The sequence below is a fragment of the Phaenicophaeus curvirostris genome, chromosome 20 (assembly GCF_032191515.1).
Source record: "Phaenicophaeus curvirostris isolate KB17595 chromosome 20, BPBGC_Pcur_1.0, whole genome shotgun sequence".
NCBI lineage: Eukaryota > Metazoa > Chordata > Aves > Cuculiformes > Cuculidae > Phaenicophaeus > Phaenicophaeus curvirostris.
This window is the reverse complement of record NC_091411.1, coordinates 7186885-7214320: the sequence shown is the minus strand read 5'-3', so window position 1 is coordinate 7214320 and position 27436 is coordinate 7186885. Positions and strand designations below refer to the sequence as shown.

Genomic DNA, 27436 nt, shown 5'->3' with positions numbered 1-27436 from the left:
CCACACCACCGCGTGCGGCGCAGTCATTCCCGAGGAATACTTTGTAGTGGTGCTTGCTTCAAACCTCCTGTGGGTTCCCCAGCACGAGAGAGACAGGGAGTGGGTGTGGGAAAGCCAAGGGAACCAACCTTTGATTCTAATCACTTTCTGATTGTCACTCCCACGCTTCGCAGCGCTGTGAGCTGCGACTTCAGCCCAGCCAATGCAGCAGAGCCCGACGCAGACGGTGCAGGATTGGTGCTGCAGGCGGCTGCGCCCAAAACAAAACCATGAACCCAGCTGCTGTCTATAAAGGTTTTAATATCAGTATAAATAGGGCACAGTTACAAAAACCCGCAAGACTGGAGCAATGGAATTTGGACTTAAAAACACTGAATGAGGCCTCGCTCTTCAGAAACACTCGCGACACACAGACTGCAGGGTGAAGGGAAGGCGTGAGCACACATACACTGTCTTGCCTTGAACCATTCAGTACAAAAATAGCAGTAGAAAGATGGTCTCTGAATTGCTGGCTGATCCCTTGGTTGTGCCTTAGCTGGAGCGTGCTGGACTGCAAGGGAGAGGCGGATCGCACCTTGTGTTAAGAGCAGAGTTAACGCCCAGCGGGAAGTTTGTCCCCTCTCTCCATCCAGCCCCAGCGTCCCCAGCTGAGGTACAAGCTATAAAAATAAAGGTTTTGACTGTTCAGCACTCGCTGCAGCCAGGACGCTCTAGAGACAGAGCGAGCGGGCTGTGCACGCAGGCCGATCGCTGGAGAGTCGCTCCCGGCTTTCCTTACATTCACTCTGCTGCTGGGTTACAAGAGTTCCATGGGATCTCGCGGCTAAAGTTACAGCTCGGTTTACACCGCTGCCCACACCAGGCCCCAGGCCTCCCTCCCTTTCCCACTCCTTGGTACGAGCTCTGCCAAAGGTGACACCTTCTGCGGTGGGTGTGAATCATTCCGGTGCAAGTCCTGAAAAGGGAGGCAGGGGCAGGACGGAATCTATCTCTGCACGTGCCGGACAAAGGCCTGCACGAGCTGAAACAAAGGCTCCTGCCCCTCGGGACCCAGCTTGGTGGAAGATTTTCCTTGAGGAGAGGGAAGGACCCCGCTGGCAGGTGAGGAGGGGCCACCGCGGCGGAAGTAACGAGACAGGCTGGAGAGCAGAGTACTCTGAAATCAGAAGTGGGTGACAGGTTAGCTTCTCTCCAAGGCCCATCCCAGACAAGGTGCCGGTGGCACAGGACAGGCCGCAGCAGAGCGTGCGGCCCAAGACACCCTTTCCTTGGGGAATCATAGAATCACCAGGTTAGAAAAGACCCACCGGATCATCGACTCCAACCATTCCTATCAAACACTAAACCTTGCCCCTCAGCGCCTCATCCACCTGTCCCTTAAACCCCTCCAGGGAAGGTGACTCAACCCCCTCCCTGGGCAGCCTCTGCCAGTGCCCAATGACCGTTTCTGTGAAAATTTTTTTCCTAATGTCCAGCCTAAACCTCTCCTGGAGGAGCTTGAGGCCATTCCCTCTCGTCCTGTCCCCTGTCCCTTGGGAGAAGAGCCCAGCTCCCTCCTCTCCACAACCTCCTTTCAGGTAGTTGTAGAGAGCAACGAGGTCTCCCCTCAGCCTCCTCTTCTCCAGGCCAAACAACCCCACCTCTCTCAGACACTCCTCTTGTTCTCTAACCCCCTCACCAGCTTTGTTGCTCTTCTCTGGACTCGCTCCAGAGCCTCAACATCCTTCTCGAGGTGAGGGGCCCAGAACAGCCCTACTGGGCAGCCAAAGGAAAATGACCTTCTCCCACAAGACACGTTTCCACCGAACAGCGAGGAAGGACAGTCCAAGCTCTTACCAGCTCAGAGCTGAGCTCCTGTTTCATCCGCTGCTTGTCGCGGGGATGCACAGCTGGGTCTCTCAGGTACCGAACGGCCTGGGAGATGAGCAGGTAGAAACAGTTTTCCATTGTAAACATGAGCAGAGACCTGTGCAAAGAAACGCATGTCAGCAGGAGCCAAAAAGGGCAGCGGCTCTAGTTTCAAGATCAAATACTCCTAGAAAGACTTCACACACAGGAAACGTGTGAGGGAACATTATTGCTGCCCACATCCTGCTCCAGCAGTGATACCCAGAAGCCACCATCTGGAGATCAGAAACCCCTGCTGGCAGTCAGGGAAGTCTGATTTAAATATAGTGGTAAATAAGCATCAAACAACTTGGATCATTGCATCATGATGGGATGGCTTCACACACCCTCCCAAGAAAAATCGCTGCTTGCTTTGGGGAGCTTCAGATGGGCTGACTGAACTCCTTGGATTCAGAGGGAGCAGCTCTGAAGCTACATGAATGCATCTAAACCTCAATTCTGACCTGAGGAACATGAGGTTCTGCTCCTTGGCCATGGCTACGTCAAACGGCAATAAACTTACTTGAGGATTTTGGTTCCCTCTTGAGTATTCAGCCCTGCAGCCTGAGGGAAAGGTTCCTTCTTCTTATCCAGCTTAAAAGGAAAAACAGGCAGGCATTAGAGACCAGAGACACAGAATAGGAAACACTCCTGCTCTCCAAAGCATCAGCTGGATGATCAGCTCCGAGATCACAGCAGCTGCTGTGCTGTCCCAAACACAAATGGCCAGTACCTCTCCCAGCATGTTAAGGGCCACGTTGACTGTGGCAAGGAGGGTCCCAAAGGAAGGGGCGACGTCTGAATCAAAGGCTGGTGTGGTAAAACTCAAAACGAAGAGCATGTTGTACTCGGCAAGGTCCAGCGACTGTGGAGAAACAGAAAAAGTAGTGAGCAACCCCTGAGGCCACGAGGATGCTGTTGTCATAGCGACAGGAACACCTAAGTCCCTGTATCCCACTTTTTGTGCAGAGAACTAGAAGCATTGAGATGATTTCCCAAATCTTAGGCATACAGATGGAGCAGGAGAGTGTTCTGTATGGTACTGTCTGCTTAGTCTCCCTCCCACAGTTTCCCTCACACAATGAGCTTTCTCCAACTCCCAAGCCACACAGCTTGCCACCAAGTGGCAAGCTGAAGTAATGACCATTTTCAGATTGTTTTCAAACACCCCAGCGTTTGTACCTAGACACAGAAAAAGGACGTTAACTATCCAGAAGTCAGCAGCAGGACAGTGCCAGAATCAAGGATTAAACCTCCCTTTTCTGAACCTGGAGACCAGACACCAGGTCGCAACGACTATGAAGGACGAGGATGTCTCTTCTGAAGTGGCAAACTCGATAAAAACCTTGCTGGGTTATTGGTCTTCTCCAGCAAGGTTACACAAACACAGCGTTGTGCAGATCACACAAAAGCTCAGCCAAGCCTTCCTTTCACACTGATCAGTGCCCGATTCCTGAAGTGAATTCCCTGTGTCCTGCCTTCCAGCTTTGTGCAGGACAGACAGATGCATAGCGGGGTCACTGTCTCAAGGAGGACTGACTGTGCCCCACTACAAAGACCCAAAACATCACCCAAAATGCTGAAAACTCTCTGCTTCAGGGAGCAGCATCACTCCTCTGTCTCTACCTGATCAAGCAGGATCTGGCAGACATCAGGGGTGAAATGGCGCAGGGCAGCAAGACATTTGCTGAGGATTTTCAGGAGGCTGTACTGCACTGTGAGCAGCGCTTTCTGCTCTGCTGCTTCTGACTCGGGGCTGGGATGTTTGGAGGAGGCTTGGGGATTACGCTGCACTCGTGGAGTCACACTCGATGGAAGAGAATCACCATTTTTTGTCTGTGGAGAAAGAAAAAAAAGTCTAGAATACAGATCATGATTTTTTTTGCATTACTTTCAGGAAAAAAATGCTATGAACAAAAGGAATGAGGAAGCAAAGCAGCCAAGGTCTGCCACCTGCTAGAGGTGTCAGAACCTGCACTTCGCACACGTCGGGAAGACACTGCATTGCAGGGAGGCAGCTGCAGAGGCTATTTAGATCCACGTTCCAGGAAAAGACTCTCTAATCAACACAACAAGTCTTAGCCATGCTGAAATAACACATCAGTAGCAACACATCGTCTTCAGACCATGAATGTAAGGATTTCCCTATCCCTCTTAAATCAGATCAAGGACACCAGGACAACAGTGGCTTAATTAATGGCACTACAGAGTGCTACAGCAAAGCAGCTTTCTCACTGCAGAGTAGGCAGCTCTAAAACAATAACAGCACCATTCAAACACAGGCTGCTGTTTCTCTACACAGTCCAGAGATTTTAGAGTCCAGACTACTTTTAGCAGATACTTTTTCTGTGCAGAAATGCAGATCCTAGCTGCTGCTGATTGTCAATCATTACCACTAGGATTATCGACAACAAATTCAATATCTAAGAGTCTGGATACTGAGTAATATTTGCATTTTAACAGGAAGCACAGGCACACAACACTCCTAACTTACAGTTTGGCTTAGAGTCCCCCCCTCCTCACCTGCAGGTAGTGCTGGAGCATCTTGCGGCTGTGCAGGAGGGAGGTACAGGCCTGGCACAGGTAACACAGATTCACCTGAAATAAATAAGGCGATGGAGAAGTCTCTTAAAAGCTCAAAACCCTCTATTCACTACTCTGGGTGAAAGCTAGAAAATCCAGTTAAACAGAACTCTGATCATAAAGGATCAATGCAATCTCTTGATTTCCCAGTATCTTCTTGGAGTCACCTGGCGCGGAGTACTGAGAGCAAAACATTGAATTCCCCAAGTTACTTTTTTCCAAGCTACCCCAACGGTTCTCTCTCCTCACCCAATTCAGACAAGGTATTGACAAAACAGACATTTAAATGACCTCAGTCACAGCTCCTATCAAAAGAGCAGCAATAAAAAGGTGAACTAGTGCCATTTTCTTTTAACACGTGCAAATCCCTGCACTCCAAGACAACGTATTACCCACAGCAGCATCCTGATCCTTACCTGCACATCTCTCATCAGCTGTGGCAGGTGGAAATGCCACTCCTTTTTGAAATTTGAGAGCTGAAGAATGAAGCCAACAGTGTGATCGGCCTCTTCCAGACAGGCCAAGCTCTGTACTGTCCGAACTGCATTCAGGCACTGGAAAGGACAGAGAGGTAAATCAGGGTGATTACAGTTAAATCACAAAAAGCCCATTCCCTTCTCTAGAAAAAAAGGCTCCAACAACAGCTCTCATATTTTTATTTCCAGAGCAGCCACAGAGTTCCCATCAAACTCTCCCCTCTGCTGTTGTGTTGAGCAGATATATTAAACACTTGGAGTAAAGTTACAACCCGAGGGTGAACGAGATGAACAGATGGTGACTGCCCAGGTCTAACCAGTATCGTAACAATCATCCCTGCCTGACATACCTGAAGAATCCTCTCTTGATGGACACCAACGAAGTCCAGCGCTTCCGTCAGGAAGTTGTATCGCAGTGTTTTAAGCAGGCGTTCCATCAGCGACATGGAGAGGCGATAGACCCCCGGCCAAGAAGGGGCATCCAGAGACTTGCGAGATGAAGCAGATGTCTGAAGGAATAAGATACAAAATTCAAATTCGTTATTCACACGCTGCCTGGCATGGCACACACCACAAACCCTCCCAGAGCAAGAGGGCCCCACGCCATCCACAGCCAGCAAGGCAGGGCACAGCAAACCAAAAGGAAGCAGCACCCACCTGGATGGCTCCGTTGGTGCTGAGCTGGTACACACTCAGGAGGGGCAGGCAGACGCTCTGGGTGACACCAGCACCAGCCACTGCAGCTGCTCCCTACAAGACACAGAACAAGCTACTCTTAACATCAGTCTCAGAGAGGAGGGAGACAAGCAAAAGGGTCTTGCTTTACATTAGATATTTCTGTCCTTGCCTGTCACCACCCTTTTAGAGATCTTTCATCTACACGCACTTCTATGTTGTTAAAAATTTGATATCAAGAGAAGCCACAGTGTTCCTCAGTAAAATCTAACCTGCACAACTGTGAATTCCATTTCAAGGTCACCTGCTTTGGTTCATACACAATCTTTGAAAACAGCTGGCTTTGGGATGGCCCTCCTTTCACCTAAAGCTCCCCACGAAGTTGAATTTTTAATAGATAAATAATGCTTTACTGCAACTAATGAGAAAGCTGTTCCGACACTTAATGCTGTTTTAACTAGGAGAGATAATTTACATTACAGAAGAATACATTCACTGAAAGTGTCTGCTCTAAACTACAGGTCTGCTCTGGCTGGCTCGGCTCTTGTATCCCAGACATCCCATTATAAGAACAAGGCAAACTAGACAGGCATATGTACAGGACCTGCTGCTCGCCAGCCTCTCAAACTCCTTTGTGTACTGATCATTGTTCATCACAGACAGAATAATGAGATACATGGTTCCCATTAAAAGTTTGGAGCTATATGTTCTCATTTCTCTGCGTCTCTGACCTGTTGAGTCCTTGCTAAGGTCAGCAGTAAATGCAACGAGGCTTCTGTGAAATGAAGGTTTTGTTTAGCTCTCAGGCTGATCTCCAATGTGGCAAAGATAGTAGGAAGCACTGGGACTTTCCTAGTAATCTGCAGCCAGTAGTCTCCATCTTCATCAACCTCACAGAGCTCTTTAGCCAGATGCAGACCCAGAACACACACCTGCAGGGACAAGGAAAGGACAATGAGGTATGGGCGTGACATGGATACCAAGAAAATCTTGAAAGCATCTCTTAACACAACCTGAAGTTCAATCATTCTCAACAGAGTAAATTAAGGCACCTGGTATCCCTCATATTATAATATAGCCAGGAATTGTGCAGAGTAACAATTTCGATAACGTCTTTTAGGACAGCTCTGAGAGGCAGCAACAGCCAGTTCCCCAGACTTGTGTGCCAAAAAGACATGGAGTAATTCTCAAACAGGAACTGCCAAAACCTCCTTTGAAGGCAGAAGGCTGTGAGCGAAGCTGTTCCAAGCACAGATCAAACTTTTTTGCTTAGAGAAAAGAAACACAGAGGCAAAGCAAACGGGACAGGCCCATTACCCCATCTCGCTGGTCCTTGTGTTTAACTCGGGAGGCATCATCTGTTTCCATGCTGTCCTTGTCATCTGTGGCGTCTCCCAAGGTCAGGCTGTGTCGAGTCTGATCAAAGAGCGCAATGACCTCATCCTGGAGTGTTTCACACACGCTCAACACCAGCTGGGAGTACTGGGGGATCTCATTCACTGTGACACACACAGAACAGACAGCAGTTAACACACTGTTTGTGTACCAAGGATTCCAGTTTAGCCGATAACATCACTGAACCACATTTCTCGGTGTTAGTATTTATTCTGTTTTCATTTCAAAACCTACAAAATAGAATGGGATGACTAAGTTAGATGATGAAGCCTAGGAGCATATAATAAGGGATTAGACTGTCATCTGGATTAAAAAAACATGTATTTTTCCCCAGAAGTCACATAACTCATGACATTTCAAGACAAACCAAGTACCACTATGGACAGATTATTCCATAACTGCTCACCACAGCATTTCCTACCCATTTCTCCCCGTTGCTTGTACTGGCCAGTGGGTGCAGTCTATGTTCTGTAACTCTGTATTAATACGACATTCTCATCAAAACTATTAGAATAAATTGCACCACCGTGACGAGAAACTCAAATTCAACAGGAAAAAAACATTAAAAATCAACTCAACCCTCCATTTCGTACTTATTTTCCAAAATATATGGGCTTGCAGAGCCCGAGCAGTGGGACAAGGACTACAGGGAAAGGTAAACTGATAGAATTAACAACACAGCAGCCTTGTTTATGTGTTGTACAGAGAAATACAGCCCAGATTCCACTGAGGGTCTTCAGGTGCTACTGTGATGTAAGCTGCCCCATCAGTAACAGGAGTAATGCCCAGACTGGTTTCTCTGGTTTATAACAAAATGTACCCTCTGAAGAGTTTCTTGTGTTTTTTTCTGTTGGGTCTTTTATTATCTCCAACTAGAAATTCATGTCAGAACCTAAGCTCTGCAGTCACTCTGTGGGATGGCATCACTCGAGTGTCCCTCCCACACCTCCTGAGCTATTTGAACCCTATCTCATCTCTATCAAACTGATCAAACACAGAGGTGGTTGTTGGGGAAACGCAAGAGAACGGAAGACAGACACACGCTGTGAATGACAAACCTCATCTCTTTCTAAAATGAGCTAAAGCAAGTCACTAAAAAGCAGAGAAGTCCCAGAGGTCGGTAACTATATTCAGCATCCTGCACTACTGCTACCACCACATGCATTTTTCTCTTGGAAACGCTAGCGTGTTAGGGTGTATTTGGCCACAGCAGCCCTGCTCTTGACACTTGTACATACACCACCTCACCTTTCATCTCCTTCATTTGCAGCACAGTGATAAGAGCTGAGAACACTTTGGCTTTGGTTTTCTCCATCATCTGCTGATCTGCCTGTAGCACTCCCTCCAGAATCTGCGTCAAGGAGTTTATGATTTTATCCACAGAACCCAACTCGCTGACAACAAAAAGGGAGAGCTCTTCAGATTAGACAAGATCCCTCAGTAAATATACTGGCTTGACTGAGCTGTGTGTATCATAAGTTACATGATCCACACAAATAAAAGCAGTTCTTGCAAGTAAAGTTTAAGTGACCACCTGGATCTCACTAAAGACATGCCACGGTGCAGTAAACATGCAGGACTAACTATCACAAATGCATTTTCAATACACTTTTCACCAGTAAGCAGGAAGCCAAACTGTAAAGAGACTTCAGCAACAGCCTACAGGCATTTGCCATCCCGGAAGGTTGGGATAAGGTTTCAATTTCCTCCCCAAATCACTAAAGGAACCTCACTAGAGCAAAACACTTAAATGTAATCTCCCGAGTTTTTATGTTTAGCAGTAACTAGCAATTATCCAAATAAAATACCTACCTCTTCCACTGTTTGAGCAGGATCAGGAGAAGGGTACAGAGCATAGACCCCAGCTGCAGGCAGGAGACTGACATGGGAACTAGGAGCTAAAAAGAAATACCACACGTGTTACAGCTCACATGTAAGAACACTTCAGAAATCCTCAAGCCAAGCACCACAACCAAACGACCAGATTTGTTCTTCAGCAGCCAACAGCACCGAGGGAACCAGGGTCAGGCCCTCTGCAGGGTCACTCAGCAATGACAAGAATGACCCATATAAAATAAAGACTGATAAGAAGCTTATCAATTCAGGGAGAGAGATTTGGTTTCAGCCCACTTTCACTAAAAGACCTATGATGGCAAGCAGCTGCACAAACAGAACTCCTCACAGCACAAAGAAGATGAGCAATTGGGAAATTAAAGAACTGACAGGAAGCAGCACCTACCAAAGCCTTGGTCCCATTTAGCACATCCAGAAACAATTGCTGACGATCTGCAGGATCAGTCAGATGCATTATATCCGCCTAAGATCCACAAAAACAGAGACCAGTCAAGCACGACAAAAGACACATCTTAGCAGTCTTACATCATTCTAGTGTTTTCATTTGTTACTTTAAGAACTCACCAAATGTTACAGCTGCTGAGTGATGCAGTTTTACATACATCACTCAAATGTGACATTAACAGTTGACAAGAAGTCGGCGCTGACTGATTTCCCTAACGGTGCATCCCTGCCTCACTTGACTCAGAAAAATCTCTTCAGGATTACAGAATGATTTAGAATTATTATAAAAATAATTTGCTACCTCCCTCCTCTGCTCAGACACACAATATGCTCATTTTGATCAAACAGCAAACCACCGCCTACTCCAACCTCATCTCATGCTCGTGCCAAGTTGTAAGAAAACTGAAAGATAAAACCAGTGAATTCCTCACTATGGCTTAGCTGGCCCCGAGAAGCTGCCATTGTATTGTTCAAAATGTTAATTTCAGATTGTCATGAAAGATAAGAGGTAGCACTTACATGGCTAGTGGAGATGATGAGCAGCATCCGCCAGGCAGAGATCAGCATCTGATATTCCGTCACGGAGGCACAGCTGCTGCCCTCTGTCTCTGCCACGTGATGAGCCAGTAACTTCACATAGTCTGACCAATAGGCAAAGCGCTTTTTGGTGGAGAAATTCTTCAGCGTGTCCTTCAGGGACTGATCCAGGGAGCCTCTGACCAAATCAAGAGGAGAGGTTATCTTAATTTATTCTTTGGTGAGAAAATACGCATCTTCCGAGATTCAGGTAGGAAAGCCAAGGATACAGCTTGCAAGTGAAAGTCATTCCACACATTAGACCTGTGCAAGGAATCCCACCTTTCGCATCAAATTTGAAGCAAAAACATGACTCCTGATGAAAATCTATTATTTATTTTTAAGGAGAAATTTTAGTTTATCCTGACTTTTCAATATATTAAAGGGCAGTCATGCTCAGGAAAACAAAATGAGTGGAGAAAGCTACTAAAATGTTATTCAGTAATCGCTATAACTGGTGTAGTTCGCTTAGTTTCCCATTAGTTTCAATAAACACTACATATTCTCATTCCAGGATACAAGAAAAATGCTACCATTCTCATCAAGAGGCTGCAGAAAACCTGTAAAATCTCTTTCTGCAGTTGGTGATGGCAAATGCACATTTGTAATTTGTTTTTTTAAAATGCTGTTCCTCCCACACTTTTTACAGGATTACCTGTACTTTGTCCCCCAAAGCCTGCAAAGTCTAACAAGTGTTTAAGGCACGGGTGGACGAGGTGCTAAGGGGCATGGTTTAGTGTTTGATAGGAATGGTTGGACCCAATGATCCGGTGGGCCTCTGCCAACCTGGTTATTCTATGATTCTAAGATCTAACACACACAGTTTAGACAATTTAAAAGTACAGGGACAAAGAAGAGACTACCAAAGACTCACTTGACAACATAGTAGATCTCCAAACAGATGATTTTCATGATTAAGGCACAGGTATCCAAGACACTGAGCTATAAAGACAAGAAAAAAAACCAAACCAAAATCTGAGGATCTAGCTCTACAGGCTGAGTGGAATTCTGATTTACGGTACGTAACTACCCTCATTTTGTTTGGATGTAACTCACCTCTGATGATTCGGAAGGCGGAGGAAGGGTCCCAAAGAGGGGATTGGTTAAATTTTCCCAAAACTTTGGCCTAGAAGACAGATAGAGAGTAAAATCAATTATCTCCCCCAAGAAAAGGTGTTTTGGAAAGAAGGAAGGAAACGCATTGTATAAGAAACAACAACTCACTTTGTCCTCAGAACCAGCATGGCGCTGTCTCGCCGATCCTGCCACAGAGCATGCAGGAAGGCAATGGCAGCGCGATGCAGGAGGGGAGGGCACCAGTACCTCTCCTGTTGTTTGGAGTCTATCAGCTCCAAGACCACTTGGAGGCAACTCCACTCCCCTAAGCTGAATTCCTAAAGCAAGGAAACGAGAGGTTACATCGTCACAAAACACTGTGCAGACACCTATTAAAGCAGAACACGTTCCACGCCCCTTGAACAATAAGTAAATCTTGACCACATGATGCCATCACATGTTTTGCATGTAACTGCAAGGAATGTAGTCACAACAAAGGAGAGAGAGAGAAAGTATTTTCAGACGAATAAAAAAATAAGCTAGGCTAAGACTTAGTAAAGCTCAAGTGCCTCCCAAAAGGTCCCAACCCAAGAAGACCTTGAGCTCTGGAGCAAAGCACCAGAGAGGGTATTTTGGAAAACCAATACTGTCCGCTGCACTTCAGCCTTCAGCTTTCTCAATGACTGGCCACTGCCAGAGTCAAGAAAGTGGCCACAGAGATCTTCCAGTGTTCTTACATTAACTCAGTATCTGCCTTGAAACACTGGGGGAATTTTCTCTTTGGTTTCAGGGAAAAGTGAAACCGAGATGCAGCACATCCACAAACTGCAAGCACAACCTGCACTTATCTTTACATTAAGCATATCAGGTTACATGGGAGAATTATCAGATTTTAGAGACCAGTGCCAGAACACCACTATGAATGCTACAACAGAAGACTAGTGAGTCCTTGGGCAAACATTTACTATTCCACCTTTGAGCCGTCGCTGTCATCCTTCACTTCCAAGTTCAGGAACAGCTCAATGAGCCCAGGTTGTGTCTCCACCGCAACTGTGAGGAACTCGAGGATCATGACCTTGATACGCATGTCCTCAATCTTGCTCTGCAGGCGGGTGAGGAAGGCATCGCGGATAGCAGCAGCATCACTACCAAGGCAGGCATAAACAGACATGGGAGCAACCTGCAAAAGGAAAGGAAAATCAGAAGCAAGAAAAAACAAACCCTACAGAATACTTCTGTCCAGTAAGGGTGATTTGCATTTCAAACCGAAACTCAAAACTATTTGATAATGAGTCTATGAACACACGTGAAGGAACTTAGAAGCTGTTGCTATTAAGTGGGAAGAAACATGCAAAGTGATGCAAGGTTTCCTTCTGCCCTATTCCTCACCTATTTCTCAGGGCTGTGACAGAGCCGGAAAACTCTGAGAGAGAAAACCAGTTTTGGAATAACGTTTCTTGAAAGAAATAAACCCAGAGCTAGATTTATCGACTTTAATAAAAGCACTAATATCTTCTCAGAAGTACAGTAGCCAAAAAGTGCAAGTCTAAAAGCCAAAGTTGAAAGCTCCAGATAAAAACTTAAATAGAATCTCCTTCCAAGATGTTAAAGTTCTAGTTAAGAAAGTGTAGGAATTGTATTTAAGAGTGTGACTTGGGAAAGTTGCTCAAAAAAATGGAAAGAGATCAACTAGAGGTGCAAATACTCTGCAGAAAGCATCCGACTCGCTTGAAGCCTCTCACTGAGATGCTGAGCAACTTTCGAAACAGCAGAGAACATTAAAAAACTAAGGGCCCTTTATGTGATTTTTAACATGCTCTAACTTAGAGCTTTCAGTCCACACTGCCTTCAACCAACCTGCATTACAAATAAGCCTGAAGAGTTATCTTGAAAGCATTTCAGTGGTGGAATCACTCACAAGGGAAGAAGCAAAGGAGCACTTGAGTGAGTCTCATCTTACCGTAGCCAATCGCTTGAGCAACTGGATGGCCAGGCGTGGGAGTGCAGGATCGTGCTTGTGGTAGATGTATTTGGCCAAGACCGCAATAAGATTGTTTCCATGAGCACCTGGAGAGAACACAATGAAAATCAAAGAAGAAACTGCAATGAGATGTCACTGTTTACCAACTATTTCCATAGCCAAAAGTGACAACTGGGTCAGTCTTCCAAAAGAACAAGGCATGGGCCCAGCCAGAGGTAATAACAGCCGCTGATCCACAACATTCTGCAATTGTACCCAGCTCATTACAAAGCAGCAAACAAGTATGTTTGCTTAATACTTTAGAAGCTGCCTTGGAGGAGAATCGCCTTAGCGGAGGGAGAGTACACCTTCTGCCATGACTAGAAACAATTTTTTGGAACCTTGAAATCGTAATTATTTGTAATGAAACACACGCTGATTGCCTGTGAATAAAAATGCACAGCTGCCCAGGCTGTCCCCACGGAGAAATACTTACCATGCTGAGTAAGTGCCTGTTCTAGCGGAGAGACCACGCTAGAGGGGGGCTTCAGTCGGATGACGTTATTGGTAACCGAGAATGCCAGCTTAACCGTCTGGATCAGCAACTGACCTTGACCTTGTGACTCATCACTGCGTTTCCAAAAAGAAACCAAAGTAAGTGTGTTGACAACCAACATTTCTTATTTGCACAACACTCAAAGAGGAAATTCTATACTCTGTTAGTTGGGGGTTATAAGATATTTTTACTCTGATTGTCCTGTCACCACTTAACAGTTGCTGAAACACAAACCCCCACAAAGAAGTCTAAGCCCTGAGCTGTCAGCATCAAACAAACGAAAAAAATAGCCTGACAGCCAATTGTCGCTTTTGTTCCCCTCTTTAGGGTACAGATACTTGAAATGTGTTAAGACAGAGGAAGAAACATTTACAGAACCAATCTTACAGAAATTATGGTGTACAAAAGTGGGACGAAGAGAAAAAACTGACTCCAAGTCTGGTATTTTCCTTAACAGATACACATTTTCTCAGATAGGTCTCACTTACACCTTAACAAGTCTGGATTCCCTTCCTGACTTGTTTTGAAAGAAAGAAATAGCAGACTCGATCAGAAACAACCTGCTAGCAAGTTCAGCTGGCTGTGTGTCAAGAAAGGTCAGACAGGGAAAGAGAAGAGAGGGAAGGAGAGAGATTCAAGCCTCCGTGAGAGCCACCTAAGGAGGTTAAGGTACTCTACTGGAGACATCTTCAGGACTTACAGAGTACTTCAAGCTGCCTTTAGAACCATGCTAAAAAGACTGATCATCCCTAGCACTTCCAAAATTACAGTTTAAGCTTTAATGCAATTTACTCATGAGCAAGGTTTCACTTGAACTCTGTTACTTGAAGACGCAAATCTATCATTGGCTCTAATCTTCTCACTTCTAATTCACTCAAGCATTCAAGCAAGTTCTTTATTAAAAAAATGGAACTGCTAGCAAATTTTAAACTATTGAGCACATTTACACCTACCGGCACGCTCCAAATATCATTCAGAAACAAAAAACTGAATCAACTGCACAAAACAGATAGCGTAGAGGAAAGGTTATATAGAGATCTGAAACAAAGAAGGCTTTTTTCTCCAGACCACACAAGGCAGTCTGTCATGGCTAGCTGCTATGCCGATTCCTCATTAAATACAATCAATTAAAGCTACATTTCAAATATTGTTATTTGCCGTTTTACTCACCTGCTAGACTGGGAGGCCATTACCATATCGATGGTGTCCACACCGATTCCCATGATGTTAATGACAGCTTGCCCTGCTTCTGTGTTGGCCAAGCTGAAGATGCACAGGGACTGAAGGCTGGGGGCATTGCTGCGAGATACGAACACCACACGGCATCAACACTAAGAGCACTTAAAATATTTTCCCACCTACCACAATGTAACCTCTTACTTTCTACACCCTCACTACCCCTACTTTATTCTCCCTTCCCCTTTCTTCAGGGTGGATACACCAAATAGGAAAGCAGACAACAGTCTGTCCCAGAAAATCTATTTACTGTTCTCTCTTTCTGCACCAGGTGTTCTGAAAAGCAATGTCCCTAAACTTTTTCTACCCTTCCTATACTCAGCAACACTGAAAAGAGCTGAAACCAGCACCAAACAACCTTGACAGTTCACTCCTAGTCATTTACGTGTAAAACCTGAATCAAAAAGAGCAACGGAGCCCTCTTGCACTCTAAAGCCTGGCTGGTGCAGATCTGAAACCCATCACCCATCTTACCTGCTGCGAGGATCCATTTCAGGGCATAAATTCAGTATAGCATGGATCAGCTGCAGAATAAGGCATCCTAAAACAGAGATGAAATGGGAATACTCAGGTCAGGAAGGTCTGTTGCCTAGTTCCTAATATTTTCAAACAAATCACAGCATCTAGTAATGGCAGACGTACAAAGCAAATCCCAAATGGTTGCTAAAAAAGGACTAAAAATTCACATATTCTCTCTGAGAACACAGGTGATCCCTTTTATTCCTTCCTCCGCCTCCCCAACCACCCAATTCCTTACCAATTTTCTCTCTCACTCCATGAGAGTTGTAACGCCATTTGTGGTAATTTGGTAACATCTCCTTTAGGACAAACACAATGCAAGGCACGAGTCCTTGGCTCTGGGTGCTACCAAGTTGTCCCTAGGAGAAACAGAAGTGTTATTGTCTCCTTTCCAGTTAAAAGGACGAGAAACCTTTTGCAGGAAGATATGCCACATGTCTTCAAAGTGTGAGAAAACTATCGAGCATGGGGATATAGATTTACAAGCAACTTCTATTCTTTTGCAGTGCAGATGAATCAAAACAGCCTACAGACAAATTCACACACAGACCATTCCAGAAGGACTTACCCGGACAAGGGTTGTGATCAGGTTCAGGAAGGAGATGGTAACGCTGTACTCGCCTTGAGGCTGTTCTATGCTCATCAACAAGTTTCCATAGCCCCCAGCATTCATTCCCTCTGCACTGTGAAATGAAAAAGAGGGTTTACTACATGAATAGCAGGACTGACATGAGTCAGAGCTGTCAGACACAGATTTCACGCTGGCAAAAAGCTCTTAGGACAGGTTATGAGTACGCTGAGGAAAAAAGGCCCGGGGGATGATAAATACCTAATCATGTGATTCATACTGGATACAGGATTGGCAACAAATGGTAAGAACCCTGTGTGGTGAAGGTCAGTCCAGACCTGCAAGAGAAAAAGCACAGCTATTCCCCCTCATTCACACACGCGTGTCTGCCAGTTCTCAAACCTAGAAGGTTGTTTCCTCACCTTGGCTGGCATCCAAGCAGCCAGTACTGTCAAACAATTGACACAAGACGCTATAACATCCACAGGGGGAGAGATGACAGTTGTTAGCCTAGGAAAAAGAAATACTGTGCATAAAAAGCATTGCCATCTGTGGGCTAGACACTGTCATTCTAAACAAAAAAGCTTCTCTCTCACTGGAGTTTATAATCTAAGCAGGTAAATACAAGCACAAGAGCCTGTGCTTTCAGTCTAGACTTGCCACCTCCCCCTGACACCTGAGGCAGATCAATTTACTGCAAGAGGCAAGGCTGGCAAGACAGCAGCCTGCCACAGCCAACAATAATTATGCAGCAGAACATCAATTCCCAGGCAGTTGACACTGAGTGGAGAGTTAATGAGTACAACTGTCTTAACACCTGGAAATTACTGCTCTAATGATATGATTTATCCCCCTTTCACTAAAATACAGCTACCAATTAAAAAATGCCTTTAAATGGATAACATCGCACAACATTTGCAAAAGACATGGAAAAGGGGCCATTCTACTGCATCAAAGCATTAAATAGCGTGTAGCCAGAATGGTCTTGAGAACCAAACACCAGTTTTGGGGAGTTCAAGCGCTGAGACACACTTCTTGCAAAGCTCTTGGCAAAATTAGTAATAAGCCACACTTCCAGCTCATTATATCTTCTCAGGTACCTCTGCTGTTAATGACTTCATATTGGGCAGTGACTTACCTCTGCAGGAGCATGTAGATCCGCGACGTGATGGGCAGAAGGCAATCTGCTATCGATACATCAGTACTGATGACTTTATGAACCAGATCAATTATTGGCTTGACCCTCTGGCAATGCTGAATCACATCTGCATAAAGATAACTAATGCTAGAACGCGAAAGCATACTTCAGCAGTAATCAAATCTGCAATGATGCACATTAATCATACCACACACCCCCACGATGATTCAAAAAACACCATTTATTTTATCCACCTCAACATTTATCCCCTCATCTAAAATTTCTCATCTCACAACATGCTCTTGGCCTTCTGCAGTGGATTTTACAGTACCATAATAATAATAATGAAAAAAAATCAGGTTTCTCGAAAGTATTCCATGTTCTTTTGAAAGTATTCAGTATTCAATCCTACTATTAACTTCAAATCGATGCCGACTAACAATTATTTGTTCCCTTTTCTACTCCTGGCCTATCTCACCTGCTGTCGATACAACATGGAGCAGCATCTCAATCTCACAGGTGAACAGTGTCCAGCTGCTGTAGGAATACTCCCACCGTACCAAATATGCCCGATCATCCAGCATCACTTGGCCCACTGTTCCCTGAGGTATCCGCAGATTTGTCTGACCTAGTCCTAAAATTGAAGCAGTAGGTGAAATGAAGTCACAAACTTACCCATGAGTTAGAAGCCAGATAAAGAATGAAGTTCCCCCAAAACATTTCAATAAGAAAAGTTTAAGAGCAGTTTCCTTACCGAGAGGATAGAGGAGCTTTGGAGCCTGTCTTCGCCAAAGCGTGCCATCTTCGTGAGAGATCACGTCAGGAGGTTTATGCTTGTACAGTTCAATATAGAAGGACATTTTATCCAGGAAACTGTATACCTGAATACAGAGAGAGCTTAAATAATACAGCAAAGAGACAGACCTTCTTAATTAATTAACCAGATCACTTCCAGGAAGAGGCAAGTTTTCTTGATGTGGATAATATCCTTCTAATATGTCAACCTACCAAAACATTGTTGGACAGCCCACATATCCTGGCAAGTCTCATCTAATGAATCACAAACTTCTACTTAATCACAAACTTCTACGAGTAAATTACAACCAGAAAAATCTGACAGTATGTTAATCTTCAGCCATTAGAGTTGAACTGTCCATTGTTCTTTGACAAAAGCTTAATGTCTGTTACCTAAGATTGCAATTGAAATATGCACATGCAATGGAAAGAAGGAATCACACAGCATTATCACATAGTACGTCAGCCCTCTCTTGAAATAAACCATCTCCCAGACACCAAGAAAGATCCTCTTACCTTTTTTGCAGTAGACTTATCAGACACAAGGGCTTGGAGCAGCTGAAGAAGAGGAGTGAGAAGATGTGGGAACATCCCACACACACTGTCCAGGATAATGCCCAGACCCGCAGTAGGTTCCTGGTGGTGGAAACAGAAAACCAGTGTCCTATCACTAAAAAGAAACACTAAAATGATCTCAGTAGAGCACAAGGATACAGTTCCTTTTTAAGCTGTACATTTAACATTAATCATGCACAAAAGTATCACTCCAGTCCTTGCACAGACTAAAGCATGAGGCAGTGTGCAAGTAAAAGGCAGGAAGTAAGATCATAATGCATCACAGATCATCCTAATTCTGTGACAACAAAAAAATAAGCACAATGCTTTTGCCAGCTGTTAGTTCAATCCTTGCAACCACAGCCCTGGTTTAAACTATCACCTATATTAAAACTTGTTCCAGTATCCTTCAAGGGTAAAGCCAAGGCTGTACCTAAAAGGCAGGAAAGGGCAAAAGTAAATCAAAAATAGATACAAGTGAACACTAACTCCTCAGGCCTTCCTAGAAACTCATGAAACAAACAATCGGTCTGTTCCCTTCCTAAAATGGGGTCTTGTATCAGCTTTTAGCTATAAGCAAGGTAGGTCAAAGAAGTGGCTAACACACTCACTGTCTTCCAGAAGAGCTGAGGAATACTGGAAGCTGCCAGAACTTCACATGCAGCATCAATTATATCCTTCAAAGGAAGAGAGGATGGAGAAAATAAAAGTTATTTTACGCAGGAGGATTTCATCCCAACCAAGTTCTGCCACATCTTTGGAATTTAAGTTTCTACGTTTTCCAGCCAAGTCAAAACACCCAACACATCCAAACCCAGAACACACAGCCAGCCTAAAACCATGTTTCATCCTTATCCAGGACAAATACGTCTGTAATATCAGCAAAGGGCTATATGATGTATTCTCAGACTTGAAAATGGAGTATGTTTGATTTCCATTGCTTTGGAAATAACACATCAGCAATTAGTTTCAAATTCACAGAAATTCAAGTGCAAGATATCCTCTTCCATTATTAATCAGCCAGTCTGCAGAGGTATTTACTAAGTTTGCATTGTGTAAATGCAGTAGGAAAAATCACTGTGGTAATCTAGAGTCACAAAGTTTGCAGTCTGAAATGCAGGATTACAATTTAACAAAAGTAACTAGCATCAGTTATGACAGGTTATTTTAAATCAAGTAACAGACACAATGAGCCTTAGACACTTACCTGCTGACTGCCCAACGTATGTAACTCCAGTGATGTGAGGACAAAGGAAAGAAGTCCATAGATACACATGCAAGCTGTGCTGGCAGTGCACTGCGAAGAAAGAACGCGCCAGGCTGTTACAGAAAAGACTGAACACCCTGTAACTCTTCTCAGCCTCCTTTACAAACCGAGTAACTGCCTTTTTCATACACCCTAGCTGCAGTCAGCAGCCAGGCAGCAAACAGGCACCAGTCATTAGTTAAGCTCCACAAGACATGAACTATTTCACCAAAATGACAAATCCTGCCACTACAATTATTGTTAGAAGTGCCTTCCAAACATCAGAAAAAGAAGCACTTGGTGTTCATAGAAATCAAAATTATTTGCTTTCACTGCCTTCTGCCTGCAAAGTAGTTTGCTGTCATACACAGTGTTGCCTAATGAAACCATACACAGAGAACAGTGCAGAGTTAAATCATCTCAAGATGCATAGTGGCAAGCGCAGTCATGGAAGCAAAGGAACAAATGTGATTAAATGCAGTCTATCCTGCTCAAGAGATGTACCTCCTCAACTTACAAAAGCTTTTTTTTATTCTTTGGACATAAAAATCTGTTTTGTTTCAACTTGATTTCTGATCTTCATTGAAAGAAGGCAAGATGCTAATAAATGCTTCACTGTATTCGCTGCTTTAAAACCTGATCTAATTTGAAAGAACACTGGTTCAAAATCATCCAATTCCCATGATACCTTGACATCAACAGCAGTTAAAAAACTTGAAGAACTTATATATGCAATGATAAGAAACTCACATTCTTCCCCCCACTGCTCAACGACTGCAGAAGCTTTGTTAGATACTGGAAAACATTGAGCTGGATAGCAGTGCTGCCCATTCTCCTGATAATGTTTGTGGCCTCCTCGGGGTTTACAGTGTGACGGAGAAGAGCCCAGGCCAAAAGCACCGGAGCGTGGTGTGAGACATCCCCCAGCTGCAGCAGCTGATTGTCCATCTCCTGCACAGGGACAAGACAAAAGCAAAATAAGACAAAGAAATCCACACTCGGCAAGCATACGGCTGACTGCATTTTCTACAAATTCTGTATAACTAGGCCTAATCATAAGTTACTCTGCCAGTGCTTTACCTGGTGGATGCGTTCATTATTGGCTAACTTGTGCTCCTCTGTCCTGTCATCCAAAGCACGCTCATGGAGGGAGTCGATTTCCATGCCTTCCACCAGAATAAGAGCACTAAAGTAGCTACAAGCAGGAAAAGAATAAAAAATAAGGTCATCAAAAAATTTATTTAAGAACTCAGAAGGCTTTTTAAAATTTGAAGTAATAAAAAAACAACCTTTAGCTTGCTGTTCTTTGAAGCAACGACATATTACATGAAATTAACAGCAGGCAAACCAAATTTTGCCTTGAAATGCAGGTATATTATTTTAATTCCCCTTGGCTGCAGCTCCAGTTACGTCCCAGGCAGCAAAAAGAAGACACTACTGCCATTTTAGCAGTCCCACAGTAGCTTGAATGGAGGCACCACAGTTAACAATACAGGTCAGACTGCCAGCCAGGCAGCAGCACAGGACTGTGAAGATGTAATTCCACTTTCCCACTAGACCATCCAAGGAATGGCACTGTGTCCTCATTGCCATTCTTATCAGAGGCAAGATGATATGCTAGGTTAAAGCCAGTACACGGATAACTCTTTACTTTGCAATCACCCCTTCATTTTGCCACAAATCTCCAACGTCGCCAGAAAAGCTACTTTGCCTCCACCACAAGCAGCTTAACTTGAAATAGTGATTATAAGAGACAGTACCTAGAATTATAAGTACTGTTTTACTGAGGAAAACAATTGGTTTTTTCTATATTCGCGTCACAAATAAACACTCACCCAATACGATCCACCAGGTGATCCATGCTCTCATCTATCAAATGTCTGTTGGTTTGCCTCGTGCCAAATCCCTGTTCTCTGAACATCTTTGCAAAAGCCAGAAGCTCATCAGGTGCCATTTCAAAGTATGCATAGTAGAGAAAGATGACTTCCAGGAGCATGGACTGTTCACGAAGGCATTGCATAAACCAACGGGAAACCTGGCGTTCTGTCTGCACAAGGAAAAGTCCCACCATCAGACATCAAAGCTCACAAGTCAGTTAAAGCAGTTAGAAACGGAGAAGTGTTGAAGCGTTTCAACAGCTTGTGTACCCAGTGGTTTGTATCAATGGCAAAGAAAGCCACTGTAGATACAACGCGTGCTGATGCAGAGAAATTATGAACAACTACACATAAATGGGTCAGATAGCCTGGAGCTATCCAAGGATTTATTACAAGGAACAATACGTTCCATGCCACTCTCTCTGTTTCTAAGCAAATGCATTTTCTGTTAACAAGAAAACAAATTTTAGGTTTCTTGGACCAGGAGAAACATTCTTTTTAACTGCCTCTGCACATATGCCTTTTCCAATACACTACATATAAGGAAAGACTTTATAAATTTGATAAATAACAGCAAGAAACAAAATACCATAAGATTTCCATGCGTTTCCCACGTAGGAGCTTCTGCTTTGTACAGCGCTTCGAACTGTTTCCGGTAATTAGGAACTAGCTCCTTGTCCAACTTCTCAACACATTGGAAGTATTGTGCCTTAAACAAAGAAATAAATACATGAACTTCTTGTATGCGCACACTCACTTGCCTTCTTCAATCACAAGTGGACAATTCCTACACAACATACATATTTAGCCTATGTCAATGATATCAGTGCCTGTACTCACTGTGTAAGGGTGTCTCTCATCCTGAAAATAAGTGAGCAGGTGGAGGACACAGCGCAGAATGCAGATCCTCTCTTCATAGTAATAGTCGGCAAGCTGCGAAAATACAGCGTGATGTCAATTTGCTACAGGGCCCAGCTCCCACACCCTCTCCCGTGCACTGCCAAGGCCTTCAGCACGAGAATACACAACACTCAAACACTACCATGGATGGAGTTCCAATTAAGCAGTTTTTAAGTTCTTAAGAAAAATAATTAACTTTCCCGAACTCAATAAAACATGCCCACGGGGACACGTCTATGATTACACTGCTAAGTGAGAAAAGTGAAAAAGAAAAGCAAAAAGACACAGGTGATCTCTCATTCCTCATCCCCATTATCCTCTGTCAGCTACGATCATCAGTCTCCATTTCAGAGCTGTCACTTGAGACAACAACATGTAAATCTATAAGCTTTGGGAAACGTGTCTGCCCAGCTAAATTCCCTGACACGAAACCTAAAATTTATTTCTCTAGCAGCTATTAACACTGTTCAAATCTTCACATACATCCCTCTATTTCAGAAGGGCCTTCTAAAATCTGAAAAGGAATATTTATAATTCCACAATTCCAAGATTTTCAGGATCCACAGAAATAAAGTTGGTTCTCGGTTGAGAGATCTTTTGAAACGCAAACATAAATGGAATTGACTAACCTTCAGCATCAGAGCCTGACTCTGCCTTTCATCCTGAAGAACTGTCTGTAAGCAAAACACAACAAAATAAAGAATTACCTGATGCAGAAATACCTACAGATAAAATACACTCTTGCCAAAAAAAAAAGACTGAGATAAACAAAAGACAATTTTTTTACATTGCTTTTGGAAAGACAGATCCCAAAAGCACGAAGCAAAATCACTCATTTTGTTAAAAATGTATTTGTTCTTCGCCTCCACTCACTCTCCTTCACAAGTGTGTAGCTTTCCTGTGCTTCTGCAAGACAGCTCCTGCAGAGGGATTCAAGCAGGAAGAGGTACTAGAAAGTCACGCCTGGATATCTGCTAGCACTTTTCCTTTTCACTTGAGCATTGTAGGCAAGAGAAGAAAAGCTAAAAAGCTATTTCCAAACCAGAACTCAGACTCACACATGACCATACACATCAACAAGCCACTGGTATTAAGGAATGAGGTGGAGCAAACAGAATATAAATGGGAACTACGGACCTTCAGGGAGTCCCTTGTTCCTCTGTAATCCTCTTGAAGATATAACTGTAACAACTGTACACTCTGCTCTTCATCCAGACCCTGAAAAAGAGAGACATGCTTTGAAATGAATAAAAGGAAACTGAATTCATTAAAGATGAAGATTCTCTCCAAACACTCGGGCAGCTCTTCTCTGCAAAAGAAGTAACTTCCAAGGTGTGACAAAAGAAACTTTTTTGCATCAAGCAGATGCTCGCTTAGTCAACACTTCCGCTTAAGGCAAAACACATCAGCTTTGATGCTACTTAGATGTAGCCAGTTTAGCTTCAGCAAAAGGAGTGACAGTGATTTTAAAAAGTGTACTGCCATCAGTCACCAAATTCCAGCTTCCAGCCTGAAGGAACATAACCTTGCCAGTAAACCAACAGCATTTTCAAAAATGGCAGCTGATTTTAGGGGTATCGGTTCATAACGGAGCAGTTTCAGATGTCTTGAAAGAGCTCAAGAACAAACAAAAGCAGGATGGGGTGTTAACCAGGACAACTGAGGCACCTCAAGGTTACTGATGACTTCAAAATTTTCAACTACAGCCCCAACATGTACTTCTAACACCCTTCTTCTGAACTGAAAGGAACCCAAGTTTACCTGTATTCAACATCAAGAAGCTTACTTAAAAGAATCCCAGCAACAATGCATTCCAATCGCAGGGATAAAAAGTATAATCAGAACACCATCTTCACTCACCAAAAACTTGCTGACCCTCAGACCCAGCTCTTTCAAGGGAGCAGCCACATCTTTATCAGCTTTTATTTTTTCTGCCGAGTCCGTGCTAAAGAAAAAAGAAATTTTAGTCGTGAAAAATGCAGCAACCCCAAGGAATGAACTCAAGAGGCTTAATCTCAAAGTTATCAGCTTTATCATTTTAATTGGGACATGGTTTAGTGGGCACCACAGGGTTGGGCTGAGGGTTGGACTGGACGATCTTTAGAGATCTTTTCCAACATTAATGATTCTATAATTTGCTTCTTCCTCAATGGCCTATCAATGCTTCATACAGCAATATCCTATAATCTTCTCACCAGACAAAATTTAAATCGTTCACAATCATCACCACAATAAATGTACGCTATGCTCATTCCACCTTTTCTAATCAGGGAATCTGGACATCTTTCCGGGGTGACTGAGCATCACGGAGTCACTTCTCCACAGGCTGCACACTTCCATAAGATTGCTGCAGCTCCACAGAGGCAAGAGTAAATAGCTATCAAACTTTCATAACGACATCAGAAACTGCTGTTACTTCTTCCCAGCCTGTTTTTCAAGCCCAAAAACATTGTGTGTTTAAGTACTTCCTGTTACTATTCCTCTTCTGAAATCTCACATCATGCAAGAGAGTACAAATCTATTTTTATGTAATCAGAAATATTCTGCATGTTCCTCTACTTATTAGATGAGGCCTCATTTTAGAGATTAACATCTAAAATCAGGAAATCACTGTACCTTGGCGGTTTATAGTATGAAAGTCCCTCTAACAACCTCTGCCAATGCTTGTTCAGTTCTGCTGCGATCTGTGCCTAAAAAAGAACCAAACACTACTGAACGGATTCCACAGCGTACGTTGCCATGTACCAGATTTGTTAAATTCAACCTAGGCAAAGAAATTCCACCACCACAAAAAGACAGGGACAACACAAGATGAACATCTATGATTCAGACTGATTCAAGGTGCGAGAAAACTTGTTGCCTTGCCTAATCACAGGAAGGGAGAGGAAATAGGAGGCAATGGACTAGGTTCAGAAATATTTGGATTTCCAACCTCTGGGCAAATTCTTGAAAGCACGGGCTCGGTCCCAGAAAATACGGAAGCAGGCTGTACCACTCATGAATACCCCAGGCCAGCCAGTCTAGAAAGCAGCACTTGTGTCCGCTCCAGAAAGGGAACGACCTTTTCACACACACCCTTCCAGGCAGTTCATGAAGCAGCTACAAACAAGGAGTGGAAGAATGAACAAGTAGCAGAGACAGAGGAACAAAAATCGCACTGAGGAAGAGGGAAAAGCAGCAAAACGTATCTCATTCATATCTCACTAATATCCAAACAGATGTACAAATGATACATTCCTCCATGAAATCCATTCAGTGACGAGTAAACGTGCTCAGTAAGACATGGACTTACTGGTTCTCTTAAAGCTGATCTGCCCAGGAGAATCGTCCACAATTCTCTGCTGCTCCTGCATATGAAGGGACAAAGTAGAGAGTATTTTAATGATGAACACTATTTGCTTACAGCTTTTCAAACCTGCAAATAACTCAGAGCAGATCACACTGCAATATAAGAAAACTAATTTAAGGAACATCAGTTTTCAGATGTCCTGGAAGAACTCAGGAAAGACCTAAAGACAGTGACAGTCGATACACTTGAAGCTCACAGCAAAGAACCATCATCTTCATATCAGTTACTTAGCTCAAAGCGATTTTGCTAAGTGGATGTTTGAGGTTGAGGAAAAAAAAAAAACTAATGAAAATACAGAATATTTTATTCAGTTACATTCAATGCTCTCCTGCAAATAGAATCTTCCATAACAGTTCCATCCTTCGCTCTCAGTGGAACACAAAACTGGGTGAAGTGAAAACCTGCCATACCTTCATAGAAGGCAGAACGATCTGCCACAAATCTTCAGAACATTTACCCTTGGCTTCTAATTTATCACCCAGAACTCTGTAGAATAGCCAATCTGCATTATAAGGTATTACCTGACCCTGGCGTACGCATCCAAGAAAAGCGAGTCTCCCTACTGCAGCTCAGAAAAAGGATGTTGGCAAAAAGAGTATTCTGGGAGCTCAGACAAATGCTGATTTGATAGCAATGTAATGCAAATGAGGACTTAAACACCACAGCTCCCCACGCAAAGACTGTCTATAAGAACAGTCATTGACTTATTTTTAGAACACTTTCATCAAAATAACTCACTATGGCAGCGAGAGTCATCTGCAACTTCTGGCACATGGTGCCACTTAACGGAATGATAATACCTATTATTTCCGTACACCTACCAATGCAATTTTCACCTGCTAATTCCTTGCCAGGCAGGAACACCTCCCTGTCTACAGGCTAACGAACCTCCCCGTGGTCCGTCTGGCCACCCACTGCGGGTGCCACCTCTCCAGCCCCCACAGGACACTGGAACAGCCAGAATATTACAAAAACCAGAACTTTGTAGTTCCATTCCAGCAGAGTTCTTCAGCCCAGCAGAGCCATGCTGCCTGCTCTTCATTCCATCCTAACCTCTTCCGTGAATAAAACAGGGTTTTGCAGCCAACTCATTAATTAGATTCCACACCCGCCAAGGAAGGCAAGCTCTCCTTACAGGATCAAATATAACAGTGGTGTTCTTGTCCCCGTGAGCGGTTAGAGACAGCAATTTAATAAAAATTAAGACAGGCAGGAAGGTTCTAGGGTCTACAAGCGTTACAATAACGTCCAAAAGCGTGCCCACGGCCAACCAAGGCACCGCTCTGAAGCGACGCCTGAGCCCGAGAGTCACCAAACCGCTTCCCCGCCTCATCTTTCACGATTTCGTTGGGATCCCCACCCTGTTCGAAAGGCTCGGGGAGCCCCCAGAGCGCGGGGAGCCCCGCCGGGACCCCCCAAACCGGGACCTCGCCGAGCCGCCGCTCGCACGCAGCCCCGCGGCCCCTCCGGCGGCACGGCAAGGCGAAAAGAACGCGAAAAGCGCTCCGAAATCCCTCAAAGTGCCTCGCTGAGGGGGGAAAAGCCCTGAGCGAGAGGCGGGGCCGGGCCGGCGCGGGCCGCGCTGCCGTTAACGCCCCCGCTCCGCTCGCGGCGGGGCGCCTCTCTTTCCCTGCCCGTCTCCCCCGCTCAGGGGACCCTGCAAGGAGAGACGAGGCCGCTTTACCTTACCCTTCCTTCCCCTCCAACCCCCCGCTCCCGTTCCCCCCGCCGGAGCGGCCGCCGCGGCCCCGCACCTCGCACTCAGCCCGCCCGGCGCCATCTTGGCGCGCG

The 27436-nt window shown here is 44.3% G+C and overlaps 1 protein-coding gene across 1 annotated transcript; it reads right to left on the bottom strand.

The window, feature by feature from the left end:
* Positions 1–280: 280 nt before the first annotated feature.
* Positions 281–27436, bottom strand: NUP188 (nucleoporin 188). The gene is made up of 44 exons (XM_069873703.1): positions 27400–27436; positions 25589–25643; positions 24913–24986; positions 24157–24241; positions 23434–23514; positions 22926–22970; positions 22237–22329; positions 21986–22105; positions 21355–21566; positions 20600–20714; positions 20270–20470; positions 19481–19570; positions 18885–18950; positions 18235–18354; positions 17678–17804; positions 17402–17557; positions 16924–17050; positions 16208–16295; positions 16047–16123; positions 15786–15900; positions 15456–15576; positions 15173–15239; positions 14633–14761; positions 13403–13536; positions 12907–13013; positions 11920–12126; positions 11115–11284; positions 10947–11016; positions 10765–10832; positions 9834–10029; positions 9256–9333; positions 8829–8914; positions 8265–8410; positions 6939–7120; positions 6353–6553; positions 5604–5696; positions 5297–5455; positions 4887–5024; positions 4411–4485; positions 3514–3723; positions 2621–2752; positions 2411–2481; positions 1837–1966; positions 281–1156 (listed from the first exon to the last, which is right to left on the bottom strand). The coding sequence occupies exons 1-44, from the start codon at positions 27423–27425 to the stop codon at positions 986–988; spliced, it is 5214 nt and encodes a 1737-aa protein (XP_069729804.1). The 5' UTR covers positions 27426–27436; the 3' UTR covers positions 281–985.

What these genes read in the sequence shown, in the direction of transcription:
- NUP188 (XM_069873703.1), bottom strand. Translation starts at nt 27,425, where the DNA reads ATGGCGCCGGGCGGGCTGAGTGCGAG. An exon ending in CCATGTTGTATCGACAGCAG is followed by an intron (nt 17,051 to 17,401) that starts GTGAGATAGGCC and finishes ATCTTTATGCAG; the next exon opens with ATGTGATTCAGCATTGCCAG. An exon ending in ATGCTGGTTCTGAGGACAAA is followed by an intron (nt 11,017 to 11,114) that starts GTGAGTTGTTGT and finishes TCTGTCTTCTAG; the next exon opens with GCCAAAGTTTTGGGAAAATT.